We start from the raw sequence: 15,029 nt of genomic DNA on the forward strand, positions 1-15,029 counted from the left end.
ATTCTGAGGAAAGGTTTCATGTCCTCCGGAAAGTTTAAAAAAAAAAAAAAAAAAAAAGCAAAAACACTATGTTTGAGTTAGGGTATGGAGAAGACTACAAGTCCCACAAAGCTCTGGAATACTTCTTAACCAAAGAGAACTACAGTTCCCAGAAGGCCTTGAAGTGGCCTCAGGTGCCCCATACCCCAACTAAGGGCTTCTATCAAATACTGCGTATGAAATCATACAGGGTTTCTCCAAACTTTGACCAGAATGTAATCCGTAAAGGGATGGTATCCTAAGTAATGCTATCAAGGTTGTATATCTTTGTGTAATATTATTCATACTTACACTGTTAACTGGGCTTATACCCCACTTAGTTCCTGACTATGCTTGTGAGGTGTTTGGCACACACACACAAAAAAAAAAAAAAAAAGAAAGAAAGAAAAAAAGGTTAGTAGTGTCACTAGGCAGTAATAACTCTAGGGCCTCTGGGGGCTTACTTGGATCCCTAGTGCCTGTGGTGACGTAACAGGTCCGGCGTAAACAGAAAATACTTTAGCCCCAGGTTTTCAAAAGAGGACGCCGATCCAGAAGACATGAAGCACCAAGGTAGAAACAGTCGGGAGTAAAGGTGTCCTCCGCGCGTTCCCACTGGCCCCTTCCTACTCGTTAGTGAAGCCAGGCCAAAACTGAGCCTGAAACATCTGGCGACCCAGAAACCAGAAAACACCCAGAGGCGGGAGAAACATAACATGGGCCAGATTGGAAAGACAGCCGCTGCCGAGAGCAGTGAGGGTCAGACGACACTCCCTTCGTTACCTACAAACTGGCGGGGGACGGAGAAGCCACACCTGAACCCAGGCGTGCCTCACCTTCGGCTCCCCGCTGAGCTGACGCCAGGATTAGCAGGAATTCTCCCCTGCAGCCCCCAGCTTAGAACAGCCACTGCCATTCCCGAAGCCGCTCTCGAGGGGAAAATGGCCAGAAAGCGCGCAGTGGCTCCTTTAAGGCTCCTCCTAGCCCTCCCTCCCCCGCCCACGTGACCCGGGGCGGCCGCGCGCCGGCTCGGCCCCCTGCGCAAGCGGCGATGGCGGCGGCGGCGGGAGCTGCAGCGGCGGCGGCCGCCGAGGTGCGGAAGGGGAGGGGGAGAGGCGGGTGCATGCCCGCGCGCGCGCCCGGGGGAAGCGCGCGCCCGTGCAATGCTCCGGGGGTGCAACGGGGCCGGGGGGCCCGGACGGGACCTGCAGCAATCCGGAGGGCCAGCACCGGGGGCGGATGAGGGGACCAGGGGGTGGGAGGTGGGGGGAGTGGGCACGGAGGCACGCGTGCAGCCGCCGGCTGCCCCCGAGTGGGCGGCTGGCGCCGGGGCCCCAGGAGCACGCGCCAGGGGCACGAGGGGCCGTCCACCGGGCTGGGGGGCAGCGGGCGCTGGAGGGGTTGGTGCCCGGGGTCCCCGCGGCCTGGGGGACAAAGGGGGAGCGGCGCGTGCAGCCGGGAGGAGGGGGCGGGGCCGGGGCGCGGAGGCCCCGCCCCCTCCCCCTCCTCTTTTCTCGGCCCCTGAGATGCGGGGTCTACCGAGAGGGAGGGGGCTAATGCGGGCCCGGGGGAGGGGTCGTGCGGCCCCCCCGGGCAGCCGAGGCCGCGGAAGGGGGGGCCCTCATAGAGGAAGAGGTAGGCCCCGGAGCCTACTCTCTCTTCCCAGAGCCCAGGCGTCCTGGGCTCCCCAACTTCCTGCTGGACTGACCAGCCCCCCTATACCTTGTGTCCCCTGCCAGGGGGAGGCCCCTGCTGAGATGGGGGCGCTGGTGCTGGAGAAGGAGCCTAGAGGAGCCACTGAGAGAGGTGAGTGCAGCAGAAATGGGCCCAGTTGGACCTTCACCTCCCCCATCACCGGATTCCCTGAGATCTTAACCCTGAACTTTTTATTTTCCCTTACAGTTCATGGCTCTTTGGGGGACACCCCTCGTAGTGAGGAGACCCTGCCCAAGGCCAGCCCCGACTCCCTGGAGCCTGCTGGGCCCTCATCCCCAGCCTCTGTCACTGTCACCGTTGGCGATGAGGGGGCTGACACCCCTGTAGGAGCTGCACCACTCATTGGGGATGAACCTGAGAATCTGGAGGGAGATGGGGACCTCCATGGGGGTCGCATCCTGCTGGGTGAGAGGCTGGGGAGCCTGGAGGGCTGAGGTGGGGTATTCTCTGAACACTTTCACTCTTATCTTGCCTCTGCCTGCCTGCCTCTCTGTCTTCCAGGCCATGCCACAAAGTCATTCCCCTCTTCCCCCAGCAAGGGGGGTGCCTGTCCCAGCCGGGCCAAGATGTCAATGACAGGAACTGGAAAATCACCCCCATCAGTCCAGAGTTTGGCTATGCGGCTGCTGAGTATGCCGGGGGCCCAGGGGGCAGCCACAGCAGGGTCTGAGCCCCCTGTGGCCACACCCAGCCCAGAGGGACAGCCCAAGGTCCACCGAGCCAGAAAAACCATGTCCAAACCAGGAAATGGGCAGGTGAGATTTGTCCGGGAGAGGCGTGGGGGTGGGGAGACTAAAATAATCCACTATGAACCCCTTGTGGTCTTTTTTTTTAAGAACGATTTAGCTAGAGACCTTTCTTCATCCATTCTTGGTTCCACATACTTACTTGGGGGCCACTGTGTGTCAAATTCTGGGCTGGGCTTAATCTGAACAGACAAGTTCCTGTCTTCCTGGAGTTTACAGTTCTTGGGGAGAGGAGAATAGAAAAAAACAAAGGTTAGAGAGTTAATGATATAGTTAACCTCGTAATTATTCTTATGATAATGACTGTCTAAGGAACTTCAAACTCTCTTTCTACCTCAAAGTGGGCCCCAAGGGAGCTTTCTCCTCCCTTTGAAACTGCCCCTGCTTCCTTTTTCAGAGGGTTTCTAAGGGTTTTGATTTTTTTTTTTTTTTTTTTTTTTTTTTTTTTTACTGTGAATCCCTACAGGGAAGGAGGTGAGGGAAAGGACAAAAGCCCCAGAATTTCAGAAGCTTTATGACAATGTTTCTGGGGCTCCGGTATCATTTTGTTCTGGATATGGTTTAGGCAGTTTTGGGCAAAGGTGAACCTTTGTTTTCTCTTCTGTAAAATGGGCAAATAGGGCCTTTTTCTGCGTGCTTGAAGAGGTAAGTGTTAGGTGAGGATATGCTTGACACACTGCCTCTGGGGAGACCAGAGTTGTGATTGCCACATTCTGGTTTATTGGAGCTTCAGATGGCAATTTTGAGGATGTGTCTCGCCCACCCCAGCCTCATCCAGGGCTCCAGGCTAATCCAGAACTACTAAGTGTGTAGAACTACTAAGGTAGTTAATACTTTAGTAGTTAGGTAGAACTACTAAGTATGTTTTCTCTTGGTCCCCAGCCCCCGGTCCCTGAGAAGCGGCCCCCTGAAGTGCAGCATTTCCGCATGAGTGATGATGTACACTCACTGGGGAAGATGACCTCAGGTCAGTCCCACCCACTGGCCCCTGGATAAGACCTGTCCTGAGGGTTTAAGGCCAGGTCTTAACTCCTTTCTCCCCCTCTCTCTTTTCTTCCAGAAGTGGCGAAAAGAAGGAAGCTGAACACAGGAGGTGGCCTGGTGAGCCTGGAAAGGCAGAAAACAAGGCCTCTCCACCGGGGCAGGGGCTGTATCTTGTACCCAGGGGAAATGGGGGTCGGGTACCAGGTACCAGCAGCTTCCGTTTTTCTGATCTTTCCTAGTCAGAGGAGTTGGGTTCTACGCGGGGTTCGGGAGAAGTGACCATGGAGAAAGGGGGCCCAGGGTCCCTGGAGGAGTGGGAGACAGTGGTGGGGGACGACTTCAGCCTCTACTATGACTCCTACTCTGTGGATGAGCGTGTGGACTCCGACAGCAAGGTGAGAAGGAGCTGGCCTTCCTCTAACTTGCTCCCGGTGTGTGCTCCATCCCAGCCCATCCCCTGCCGCTCTTCAGGGTGGTAACCTCCATCCCGGACTTCGGGTTTACCATCCCATTTTGTTGTTTGTTTGCTTATTCGTTATTTTGCTCTTGGTTTTGTCTCACACGTGTTTGCTTATGCAGTATAATGCTGTTCTGCCTGACGTGCTTTCTATTTAATGTGACATCAGGAAATTTCAGATATGCATAAAAGAATAAGGGCTGAGCTCTCACAAAGCCTCAGCCCACCCCAGCAGTTGTCAGCACACAGCGGCTCTTGACTCAGCTCTTCCTCCCACAGCCCGCCCACCTCCCGGACTGTTGTAAAGTAGCCATCACATCATTTTATCTGGAAATGTTTCCATACGTATCTCTAAACGTGAGGCCTCTTTCTGAGTTTTAAGATCACGGCTTCACTGTATTCACAACCTCGAAAATGTCCCAGTGACTCCTTAAAACCATCACCCTGCTACCAGGGTTCACATCGCTTCCATAGTTTCATAAACAGGGTTTTGTCTGTCCAGATTCAAATGCGCTTCATCCACTAGTTTGATCGACATTTGCCTTAGGTCTGTCTTGATGCGTGGGTGCCCCTGGCTTTGAAAAAGAAGCTTTTCTTGTTGTTTACTTGTTGATAGGACCAGGTCACTTGTAATACAGAATTTCTCGCATTTAGGCATTCACTGATTGGGCAGGGACTGACATATTCCTCTCTGCCCAGTATTTCTTTTTTTTTTTTTTTTTTTTTAAAGATTTTATTTATTTTATTTATATGCCAGAGAGAGAGAGAGCGCACAGGCAGGCAGAGTGGCAGCACAGGCAGAGGAAGAAGCAGGCTCCCAGCTGAGCAAGGAACCTGATATGGGACTCGATCCCAGGACGCTGGGATCATGACCTGAGCCGAAGGTAGCTGCCTAACCAACTGAGCCAAAGGCAGCTGCCTAACCAACTGAGCCACCCAGGTGTCCCATCTGCCCAGTATTTCTTATAAAGCAGATCTAGAAGCACGATCGGCTTTGGGTGGTTTGTTTTTTTTGTTTTAAGTGGCAAGAAGATCTGATAGCTGGTGTGCATGTTTTCCTGTTGCATCACATCAGGAGTTACAAGACATCTCATCTTTTATTAGTCATATTTAAGATTGGCTGGTGGATTTATGGAATATCATCCTCATCCTCATTGTAAAGTTCCTCCTGAGCCTCTCATCTAGTGTTTTGAGCAGCCACGGGTAGTAGTCTTGCCTACATGTGAAGACTTCATAGAGTCTTAAACTATGTGCTTGTTTTCTGGTAATTTTTTCCCTTAATTTGTTGCCAAGATTCACACACATTGTAAGTTTTTCTCAGCTGACATTCAGCACTCTTGCCTTCCCTGTCCATGCTCACCTCCGCCAGGGAGCCATCTGGGCTAATAGTAGTAGCCTCTTTGTTTTTTGCTTCATTGTCTGAGTCTTGGGGGTTGGCTCTCTCCTGCCCTGCCTCTCTCCCAAGTTTCCCCCAAAAGGGGTCTGTGGCCTAGAGGTTGCTGTTTCCTCAGACCTGCCTTGCCTTCCTCCCAGTCTGAGGTTGAAGCTCTGGCTGAACAACTGAGTGAGGAAGAAGAAGAAGAGGAGGAGGAGGAGGAGGAAGAGGAAGAAGAAGAGGAGGAGGAGGAAGAGGAAGAAGAAGAGGAAGACGAGGAGTCAGGCAATCAGTCCGACAGGGTAAGGTGGGAGGCTAGCATCCCAAGGAGTGGGGGGCTCTGGGGCCCGAGATCTGAGTCCTCATAGGGGAGAGGTCATGGGCTGGGGGCCAGGCTCTCTAATTCTTACGCCATCCCAGAGTGGCTCCAGCGGCCGCCGCAAAGCCAAGAAGAAGTGGCGAAAGGACAGCCCATGGGTGAAGCCGTCCAGGAAACGGCGAAAGCGCGAGCCTCCCCGGGCCAAGGAGCCACGAGGTGAGGAGGCTCCTCTGCTTTTGGGTCCCCTCCTTCAGCCCCCTCCCGGCCCCCAGAGAGTGTGCACGAACACACGCTCACGCATGTGCTCACGCACGCATGCCCGCATGTACCCACGCGTCCAGGCACCTGTGAGCTCGCACTCTCACTCTCTCTGTCTCTATGTCAGGAGTGAATGGTGTGGGCTCCTCAGGCCCCAGTGAGTACATGGAGGTCCCTCTGGGGTCCCTGGAGCTGCCCAGCGAGGGGACCCTCTCCCCCAACCACGCGGGTAATTGCCAATTGCCGGGATGGCGAGCCACTAGGGGGCAGGCACCCTCTGGGCTGGAGGGAATGGGGAGGAGGGAGACCCACTGGAGCCCAGGTGTCTGTCCATGGCCAGGCTTTGGGAGTTCTAGAGCATGGAGGGAAAAGCAGGGCGGGGGTGAGAGGCCCCAGCAGGGGTCCCTGTGGGTGACGGGATTGGCCTCCCTCAGCTCCCTTTTCCCTCTGTCCAAGGGGTATCCAATGACACGTCCTCACTGGAGACCGAGCGGGGCTTTGAGGAATTACCGCTGTGCAGCTGCCGCATGGAGGCTCCCAAGATTGACCGTATCAGTGAGCGAGCTGGGCACAAGTGCATGGCCACAGAGAGTGTGGATGGAGAGGTGGGCCTGGGAGCTGCCAGGGGATGTGGCAGTGGTGGTGACCCAGCCCCAGGCCCCAGCCTCATCCTCTCCCTGCCTGTTCACACCGCCACAGCTGTCAGGCTGCAATGCCGCCATCCTCAAGCGGGAGACCATGAGGCCATCCAGCCGCGTGGCACTGATGGTGCTCTGTGAGACCCACCGTGCCCGCATGGTCAAGCACCACTGCTGCCCAGGCTGTGGCTACTTCTGTACAGCGGTGAGTGGCCACTGGCTGTGTGCGGTGGTGTACAGCGCCGGCGGTGTACACCGCTGTGTAGAGCGGTGAGGGGCAGGCTGGCTGTGTGCCCCACAGGGGAGGGCTGTCCTAGAGCCTGAGCACCGTGTTTCCTCAGGGCACCTTCCTAGAGTGCCACCCCGACTTCCGTGTGGCCCACCGCTTCCACAAGGCCTGTGTGTCCCAGCTGAATGGCATGGTCTTCTGTCCCCACTGTGGGGAGGATGCATCTGAGGCCCAGGAGGTGACCATCCCCCGGGGGGATGGGGTGACCCCACCAGCTGGCACTGCAGCCCCTGCCCCCCCACCCCTGGCTCAGGATGCCCCCGGGAGAGCAGACACTTCCCAGCCCAGGTACTGGCCTCCCCTTTCCCAACTGTCTGTTCCCTGCCCAGTGCCATGGCCTGTAGACATCAGCTCCTTCTCCTGCAGTGCCCGGATGCGAGGGCATGGGGAGCCCCGGCGCCCACCCTGCGACCCTCTGGCTGACACCATCGACAGCTCGGGGCCCTCCCTGACCCTTCCCAATGGGGGCTGCCTGTCAGCTGTGGGGCTGCCCCCAGGGCCCGGCCGCGAGGCCCTGGAGAAGGCCCTGGTCATTCAGGAGTCTGAGAGGTGAATACAGGGCTGTTCTCGGGCCGGGCGGCTGGGGCTGGGGCTGGAAGGTGGGTCACAGGTACTGAGGGTGATGCTCCTTCTGAGGACCCTACCCCTGTCCCTCACCGTGGCAGGCGGAAGAAACTCCGCTTCCACCCCCGCCAGTTGTACCTGTCCGTGAAGCAGGGGGAGCTACAGAAGGTGATCCTGATGCTGCGTGAGTATTCGGCTCTTGCGTTTGTTCTGGGCACCTCGCCGGAGCAACAGTTACGTACCAGATGCTGAGGGTCCCTGTCCGTCCCTGAATCACTTAGCGTGCAGTGGAGACAGACACACACATAACCTGTGATGGTGGGGACAGTGGTAACAGCGAGCACATAGGTGCTGGGGACAGTGCTGAGTGCGTACATGCGTTCACTCACGCCAGCCTTCCCAGTGGAAGCCAGGAGAGGTTGACTAGAGACAAGGCCCCACCCGCTGGCTCTCTCACTTACCGCTTGTCCCTCCCTCCTCCGGTGTGGCGGGCTCTCCCCACAGTGGACAACCTGGACCCCAACTTCCAGAGCGATCAGCAGAGCAAGCGCACGCCCCTGCACGCGGCTGCCCAGAAGGGCTCCGTGGAGATCTGCCACGTGCTGCTGCAGGTCAGCTCCCATCTGGCCCTCTGCCTCCGGGACCCAGTCCTTGCACCCCTTCCCTTGCGCAGCCCTCCGGGAGCACCAGCCCACGTGCCCCCTCCTTGCAGGCCGGAGCCAACATCAATGCAGTGGACAAGCAGCAGCGGACGCCGCTGATGGAGGCTGTGGTGAACAACCACCTGGAGGCAGCCCGCTACATGGTGCAGCGCGGCGGCTGCGTCTACAGCAAGGTGTGCAGAGCTAGTCCCACCCCTCCAGCCCCCACCCCCAACCCCCACCTCCTGGGGCCTTGGGTCAGAGGGTGGGCCGCAGAGCCGGCAAGGCACTCACTGGCCGGCCTCTCCCTCAGGAGGAGGACGGCTCCACCTGCCTGCACCATGCAGCCAAAATTGGGAACTTGGAGATGGTCAGCCTGCTCCTCAGCACGGGACAGGTGGATGTCAACGCCCAGGTCAGTGGCCTGGCTGCCCCACCAGCCAGCCCCCTTCCTCGGGGTCCTGGGCTCAGCTTCAGGCTTCAGGCCCCCGGCCTCCTTTCAGCCTCCATTGACTCCGGCCTTTTCCCTGAATCTCAGCCATGTTCCAGTCTGTCTCTATCTTTTTCTCCCTCCTTGTTTGTATTTTTTCTTTACTTTTCTCTTTTTTGCTTCTTTTTATCAGTTTTCAGAACGAAGAGTTGATGCCTTAATCTCTAGAAACATGCAGATATTCTTTATTACCTCTTAGTATGTCATATCTTGGGTGTGTTTTGGCCTATTACAGTCATTCTTCAGTCTTTGATTTGTTCGTTGTTTGTCCAGGAGGAGCCCCTTGAATGAGGCTCCTGTGGCTTTTGCTACGATCCAGCAACTTCTGAGAGCATCTTTACCTTTTAGCACGTTTCCTGCCCCAGGCTGAATCTGCCATTTCTCCTTTTTTTTTTTTTTTTAATTTTATTTATTTATTTGACAGAGATCACAAGTAGTCAGAGAGGCAGGCGTTGTGGGGGGGGGGGACAGGCTCCCCCCTGAGCAGAGAGCCCAATGTGGGGCTCGATTCCAGGACCCTAGGATCATGACCTGAGCTGAAGCAGAGTTTTTAACCCACTGAGCCATCCAGGCGCCCCTTAGAGACTCTTCTTCCTTTAAATGGAAAATATTTTTTAGAGACTGCAGCCTGTGTGCTGTTGGGTCATCACATTCTAGGACTTTGAGTGGAAAGACCTAGGAAATGTCTGTGTTTAAGAAAGAAAAATTACAACTTTGGACAATAGACACTATCAGTCCCATTTTATAGACCGGGAAACTGAGACCCAGAGAGATGAAGAGACTTATTCAGGGTCCCGCAGCATGTGAGTGGTGGGGCTGAGAGTCCTGCTCTCAGCCTAGCCCTGGAGCCTGTGCTCTAGACCTCGCGCTGCTTTGGTAAGCAGGGCTGAGTGCTGGGTGGACCCTGGGCAGGGGACAGTGGCCTCTCAACTTCTTTCCTCTCTCCCCGCCCACAGGACAGTGGGGGGTGGACACCCATCATCTGGGCCGCGGAGCACAAGCACATTGAAGTGATCCGCATGCTGCTGACCCGGGGCGCTGACGTCACGCTCACGGACAACGTGAGAGTTTGGCAGGGGTTAAGGGAGGTGGGGGCTGCCCTGGCCCCCCAGAGGCTGGGTTGTGGGGCTCACGGCTTCGGCCCACCCCCCGCCCCTCCCACCTGCATAGGAAGAAAACATCTGCCTGCACTGGGCTTCCTTCACGGGCAGTGCGGCCATCGCCGAGGTCCTCCTCAATGCCCGCTGCGACCTCCACGCAGTCAACTACCACGGGGACACGCCCCTGCACATCGCGGCACGGGAGAGCTACCACGACTGTGTGCTGTGAGCCCCCACCCGCCCCGCACCCTAGCACCCCAGCGCAGGCTCCCAGCCCCGGACCCCACAGGCTCCCCATCCCCTCCCAGGTTGTTCCTGTCACGCGGGGCGAACCCGGAGCTGCGGAACAAGGAGGGGGACACGGCGTGGGACCTGACTCCGGAGCGCTCCGATGTGTGGTTTGCCCTGCAGCTCAACCGCAAGCTTCGGCTGGGAGTGGGGAATCGGGCCATCCGCACCGAGAAGATTATATGCCGGTGAGCCTCTGCCCCCTCGCCACGCTCTGCCGAACCCTCAGAACATCCCTTGGGCACCACCCCCCCGAACAGGCTCCACTGAATCCTCAGAGCCAGCCCCCAACAGGATGCCAGAGACCGTAAATGAGAATAGAGCTAAATGAGGGTTTCAGAAGAGCTGTGCGCATTTAGTGTTAAGAGGGTGCAGTGCATTAGTGGGGACATGCCTGTAGTAGAAAACTATTCCTCAGTTATCTGAAGTCCGGTTTTCATTGGTTGTCCCACAGTTATTTGGCAGTCTTCCTCCCCCTGCCCCGACGAACTCCCAGAACCACCCCCTTCCCTCCCATGGCCCCAGGAACCTCTCAGGCCTCTCCTTGCACCTGGTGGACCCCACACCCACTCCTCTAGCGCCCCCAGCCCCATCTCCCTTCTGTCAGGGATGTGGCTCGGGGCTATGAGAACGTGCCTATCCCCTGTGTCAATGGCGTGGACGGGGAGCCCTGCCCTGAAGATTACAAGTACATCTCAGAGAACTGTGAGACATCCACCATGAACATCGACCGGAACATCACCCATTTGCAAGTGAGTGGGGGGCCCTGCACGCCCCGCCCCCCGGGGGGACATCCAGAGCAGCCAGGGCCAGTCGGGAAAGTGGTGGATGAACAAAGGAGCCAGGCTAAAAGGGAACTCGGTATGGGCCTGCATCCATCTGGGAAAAGGGTGCTTTCTTTAGGACATGTGAAGGTATATGGGTTTACAGTAGCCCTGGGACACCCCTGTCAGCAACACCTTGATTCCCCCTCACCCTGGGACCATCAGCACCTACTGTCTGAAGTAACAACCTCAGAGGAAGCATAGTGGTGGGGGGTCAGGGAGCACTGGCTGCTGAGGGGACAAGGCTGCTTCTGAGGGTCAAGCTCATCCCCTGCCTCCTGCCCCAGCACTGCACCTGTGTGGATGACTGCTCCAGCTCCAACTGCCTGTGCGGGCAGCTCAGCATCCGCTGCTGGTATGATAAGGTGCGTGTGCTCCACCTGCTCCCTGCCACCAGTCCCTCCCTCGTGAATAAAGGGGCAGGGCAGGGGTTTGGGGGGGCGCTGCCAGGATGGAGCTGGGGCTATGCCCAGCTATGTGCCAACCAAGGGTGTGGTGCAGGTCCTAGTCTCTGAGCTTGGCACGTGTGGCCTCCCCGAGCCCGTCCTCCCCATCTGTGGGGTCGGGAGCCGTAGTGGGCACCACATGGAAACTACTTGTCCTTCCCTCCCTCGACCCCAGGACGGGCGGCTGCTCCAGGAATTTAATAAGATCGAGCCCCCACTGATTTTCGAGTGTAATCAAGCGTGCTCCTGCTGGAGAAACTGCAAGAACCGGGTGGTACAGAGTGGCATCAAGTGAGGCCCGCCCTTGCAGCCCACCCTCAGCCCCCCACACCCCACATCCCACCACCTGATGCCAGCCTCTCTCCCACCCCCCAGAGTGCGACTGCAGCTCTACCGGACAGCCAAGATGGGCTGGGGGGTCCGCGCCCTGCAGACCATCCCCCAGGGGACCTTCATCTGCGAGTGAGTAGGGGTCAGGGTGGATGCCCAGCTGCAGCTGCCTGCCAGGTCTCCCTCCGTTCTCCTCCCTGACAGGTCCTGCTCCTTTTCATTGCCCCTCCCTGGCCAGACTGCACCTGCCCCTAGCCTGCCCAGACTGCAGAGCCTCCTGCCACCACCATCATATCACCCCTCCCCTGCCTTTCCAAGTTGGGAGACGGACCTGATTTGAGCTGCACTCTGCCACTGGGTGTCCATGGCCGAGTTCTTTTTTTTTTTTTTTTTTTTTTAATAATTTATTTATTTATTTAACAGACAGAGACCCTAAGTAGGCAGAGAGGCAGGCAGAGAGAGAGATGCGGGGCTCGATCCCAGGACCCTGGGATCATGACCTGAGCCAAAGGCAGAGGCTTTAACCCACTGAGCCACCCAGGCACCCCCATGGCCGAGTTCTTAACCTCTTTGAGCCTCATTTCTCTTGTCTGCAAAATTGAGGGGGTAATGCGACCTTTTCGTCCATCTCCACTTTCTTTTCCAACCTCTGTCACCCCCTGTCCGGCTCCTCCCCCATGGCTGGCAGACTTCTAGACCTCCTTTGACCCCATTTCCCATTTAAGGGACCATCCATTTTCTCTTACTTTTTTTTTTTTTTTTTTAAGATTTTATTGATTTGAGAAAGAGAACAAGTGGGTGGGGACAGGGGGAGAAGCAGGCTCCCCGCTGAGCAGGGAGCCCGATGTAGGACTCGATCCCAGGACCCTGGGATCATGACCTGAGCCGAAGGCAGACATTTAACAAGCCACCCTGGCACCCCCATTTCCTCTTTATTGGGTCATCTCTCAACTTTGTGGAGATGGCTGCTTCCTCCTGGACCTCGAGTTCCCCACCATTGGCTTACTGCTCATCCCTGCCAGAATCAGCCTCGGCCCTCACTCTCCTGCTGACGCTGCCTCTCGACAGCCCTCCCCTCACCCCGTGTCTTGGTCCTCGTTCTGGTGTCTGCCACCCCGCCTTGCTCTGGCTCCCGTGATGCTCTCCTCACCTTGGACCCGTCCATCCTTCCTCTTCACCAGCTTCTCTTCCTCTGCTTTCTAAATGTGACTGTCCTTGTCACTAGCTCCTTCCAAGAGTCCATCACGGCCCCTGTGGCTCCACCCCTTCCTGCAGCCCTGCCGTCAATCGCCCCCACGTGCTGGGTGCTTCACACCCCTGTGCTAGGTTACCCCTAGTGCACACACCTCCCAGATGCTAAATCCACATGGATTCCCCCCCCCCAAAAGAAAACCAGCTGCCTACATATTCTGGTCCCCTTAACCATAGGGGCTTACTGTCTCCCTGCTCACTGTCTCTTCCTCCTGCACAGCTCAGGCCTTTCCCTTCACCTTCCCCATGGCTGCTTCTCTAGCTCATCTCCAGCCCACTAGCCCCCAGCTTTCCCCACATGTCCTGGTCCTGCCTGTTGTTCTAGGTATCCAGCAGAGACCCCAGCTGGCAGGGGAGGGCCTGTGTGTCCTCTCCCACGCTGGTATCCCCTGTTCTTCCTCCTGCTCTTCGCTTCAGTGGGGAGCTACCCACCTCCCCCATCCCATGATGTCTGATATATGATGTCCACTGTCCTCCATGCCCACTCTGCCCTGGCTGCCCACCCGCCCCAGCCATGTCGGTCTGTGGGAGCCGTGGACACAGACCAGGGCAGTTGAGAGATCATGGAAGAGGATTCTGTGGGGTTGTGAGGAGGCACAGGGCCTGGAGCTGGCTCCCAGTAACCCCCACTCACCTTCAGAACCACCACCTCCTGCCCCACAGGTATGTCGGGGAGCTGATCTCTGATGCTGAGGCTGATGTGAGAGAGGATGATTCTTATCTCTTCGACTTAGACAATAAGGTGGGCAGGAGACCCCTTTGTGCCTTACAGTCAGTCAGCAGATGGGAATGTGGGGAGGAGAGACTGGGGGGGTTTGTTGGGGTGGGGGTTGGCCAGGCAAGCACCATAGTAGACAACTTGAAGGATGCCACCCTCCCCTCAGGATGGAGAGGTGTACTGCATCGATGCCCGTTACTATGGCAACATCAGCCGCTTCATCAACCACCTGTGTGACCCCAACATCATCCCTGTCCGGGTCTTCATGCTGCACCAAGACCTGCGCTTTCCACGCATTGCCTTCTTCAGTTCCCGAGACATCCGGACTGGGGAGGAGCTGGGGTGAGGTGTCTCCAGTGTGTGGCTGGGGTGTGGGACATGCAGTGAGCCCGGGATCAGACACCAAAGGCTGGAGAGTGCCTAGTGTCCAGGCAAGGAGTAGAGCCAAGGCTCTCAAGATATCAGTGTAAATGGAGTCCTGAGCCTCCCAGATTTTGATTCAGTAGATTTGGGATGGAGCCCAAGATTCTGCACGTCTGACAAGTCCACAGGCAGGGCCAGTGTGGCGGCTCTGTGCACACAGAAGGGCTAGGAGCCTGTCAGGAGAAGATGGGGGTGGGTGCTTTAGGGCAGGCCAGGGCCACTGGCTCAGGACCCCATAGCCTCTTGTGCTCCTCTGACAGGTTTGACTATGGTGACCGCTTCTGGGACATCAAAAGCAAATACTTCACTTGTCAATGTGGCTCTGAGAAATGCAAGCACTCAGCCGAGGCCATCGCCCTGGAACAGAGCCGCCTGGCGCGCCTAGACCCCCACCCCGAGCTGCTGCCTGAGCTTGGCTCCCTGCCCTCCGTCAATCCCTGACAGCGGACCACACATGCACACCACCCCTGGATGGCCACCAGCCCAGCAGCCCCCTCTGCCACTTGCTGCTCACAGCCCACATCTTGGGGTGCTGCCGTCTTCTCTCCCTGCCCCTTTCACACATTCCTTGGCCAGAGACCCCAGCCAGGCCCTGGAGGTCTGACAGCCCCTCTCTCCCAGAGCTGGTTCCTCCCTGGGAGGGTAACTTCAGGGCTGGCCACTCCCTGTTCCCCATCCTCAGCTGAAGTTTGATGAATTGAAATTGGGCCTCTATGCCAGCTGGTTTCCTTTGTTCTCAATAAATACTGGGTTTGGTAATAAACTGTCTTGATGGTTTTGGGGGGTCTGGGGGGTTTGGTCAAGGAGAAAGCCCACGTGGCTAGAGGGAATGTGGGTCCAAGGGAACGAGCAGGATGGGAAGCCAGCTGGGCAGGTGTGGCTGGTGTGGACACCTCCTTGAGGGGAGGGGAGGGGGGGTTGTGGGGAGACCACTGTGGACAGAGTCTAGCAAAGGGCTAAAAGACAAATCTCAACACTTAATCCGGCAGGAGAGTATAGGTGTGAGTCAACTGCAACCGAAGTAATTTGCAAAAACATGAAGGATTTTCTTAAAGCGTGTCCTGGTCCACGGCGCCCATGGCAAGCAGCCCTGATCCAGTCCCAGGATAAGCCTTCAGGCCTCCAGCAGGGCACTGCCCAGGCGGAGTTGAGAA

At 57.0% G+C, this 15,029-nt stretch overlaps 1 protein-coding gene across 6 annotated transcripts; it reads left to right on the forward strand.

Moving 5' to 3' along the window:
- Positions 1-1,051: 1,051 nt before the first annotated feature.
- EHMT2 (euchromatic histone lysine methyltransferase 2) lies at positions 1,052-14,638 on the forward strand. 6 transcript variants are annotated; one of them, XM_045065129.1, is made up of 28 exons: positions 1,052-1,111; positions 1,758-1,824; positions 1,921-2,139; positions 2,236-2,489; positions 3,363-3,447; positions 3,541-3,581; positions 3,704-3,859; positions 5,455-5,598; positions 5,717-5,831; positions 6,001-6,102; positions 6,330-6,478; positions 6,573-6,716; positions 6,853-7,088; positions 7,167-7,349; positions 7,466-7,548; positions 7,869-7,975; positions 8,077-8,199; positions 8,319-8,420; positions 9,452-9,556; positions 9,666-9,820; positions 9,904-10,071; positions 10,491-10,635; positions 10,995-11,072; positions 11,329-11,444; positions 11,529-11,615; positions 13,398-13,476; positions 13,619-13,794; positions 14,136-14,638. In XM_045065129.1, exons 1-28 carry the CDS (start codon positions 1,070-1,072, stop codon positions 14,314-14,316), a joined length of 3,642 nt encoding a protein of 1,213 aa, XP_044921064.1. In that variant the 5' UTR covers positions 1,052-1,069; the 3' UTR covers positions 14,317-14,638. The 6 variants fall into 6 exon arrangements, 4 of the variants coding, with proteins under 4 accessions (XP_044921064.1, XP_044921065.1, XP_004780983.1 ...); XM_045065130.1 differs by lacking the exon at positions 6,001-6,102; XM_004780925.2 differs by lacking the exon at positions 1,052-1,111 and having other exon boundaries at positions 1,520-1,824.
- Positions 14,639-15,029: the final 391 nt, after the last annotated feature.

Source organism: Mustela putorius, unplaced genomic scaffold, assembly GCF_011764305.1.
Source record: "Mustela putorius furo isolate JIRA1106 unplaced genomic scaffold, ASM1176430v1.1 tig00003856_pilon_pilon_pilon, whole genome shotgun sequence".
In the NCBI taxonomy this organism is placed as follows: Eukaryota; Metazoa; Chordata; class Mammalia; order Carnivora; family Mustelidae; genus Mustela; species Mustela putorius.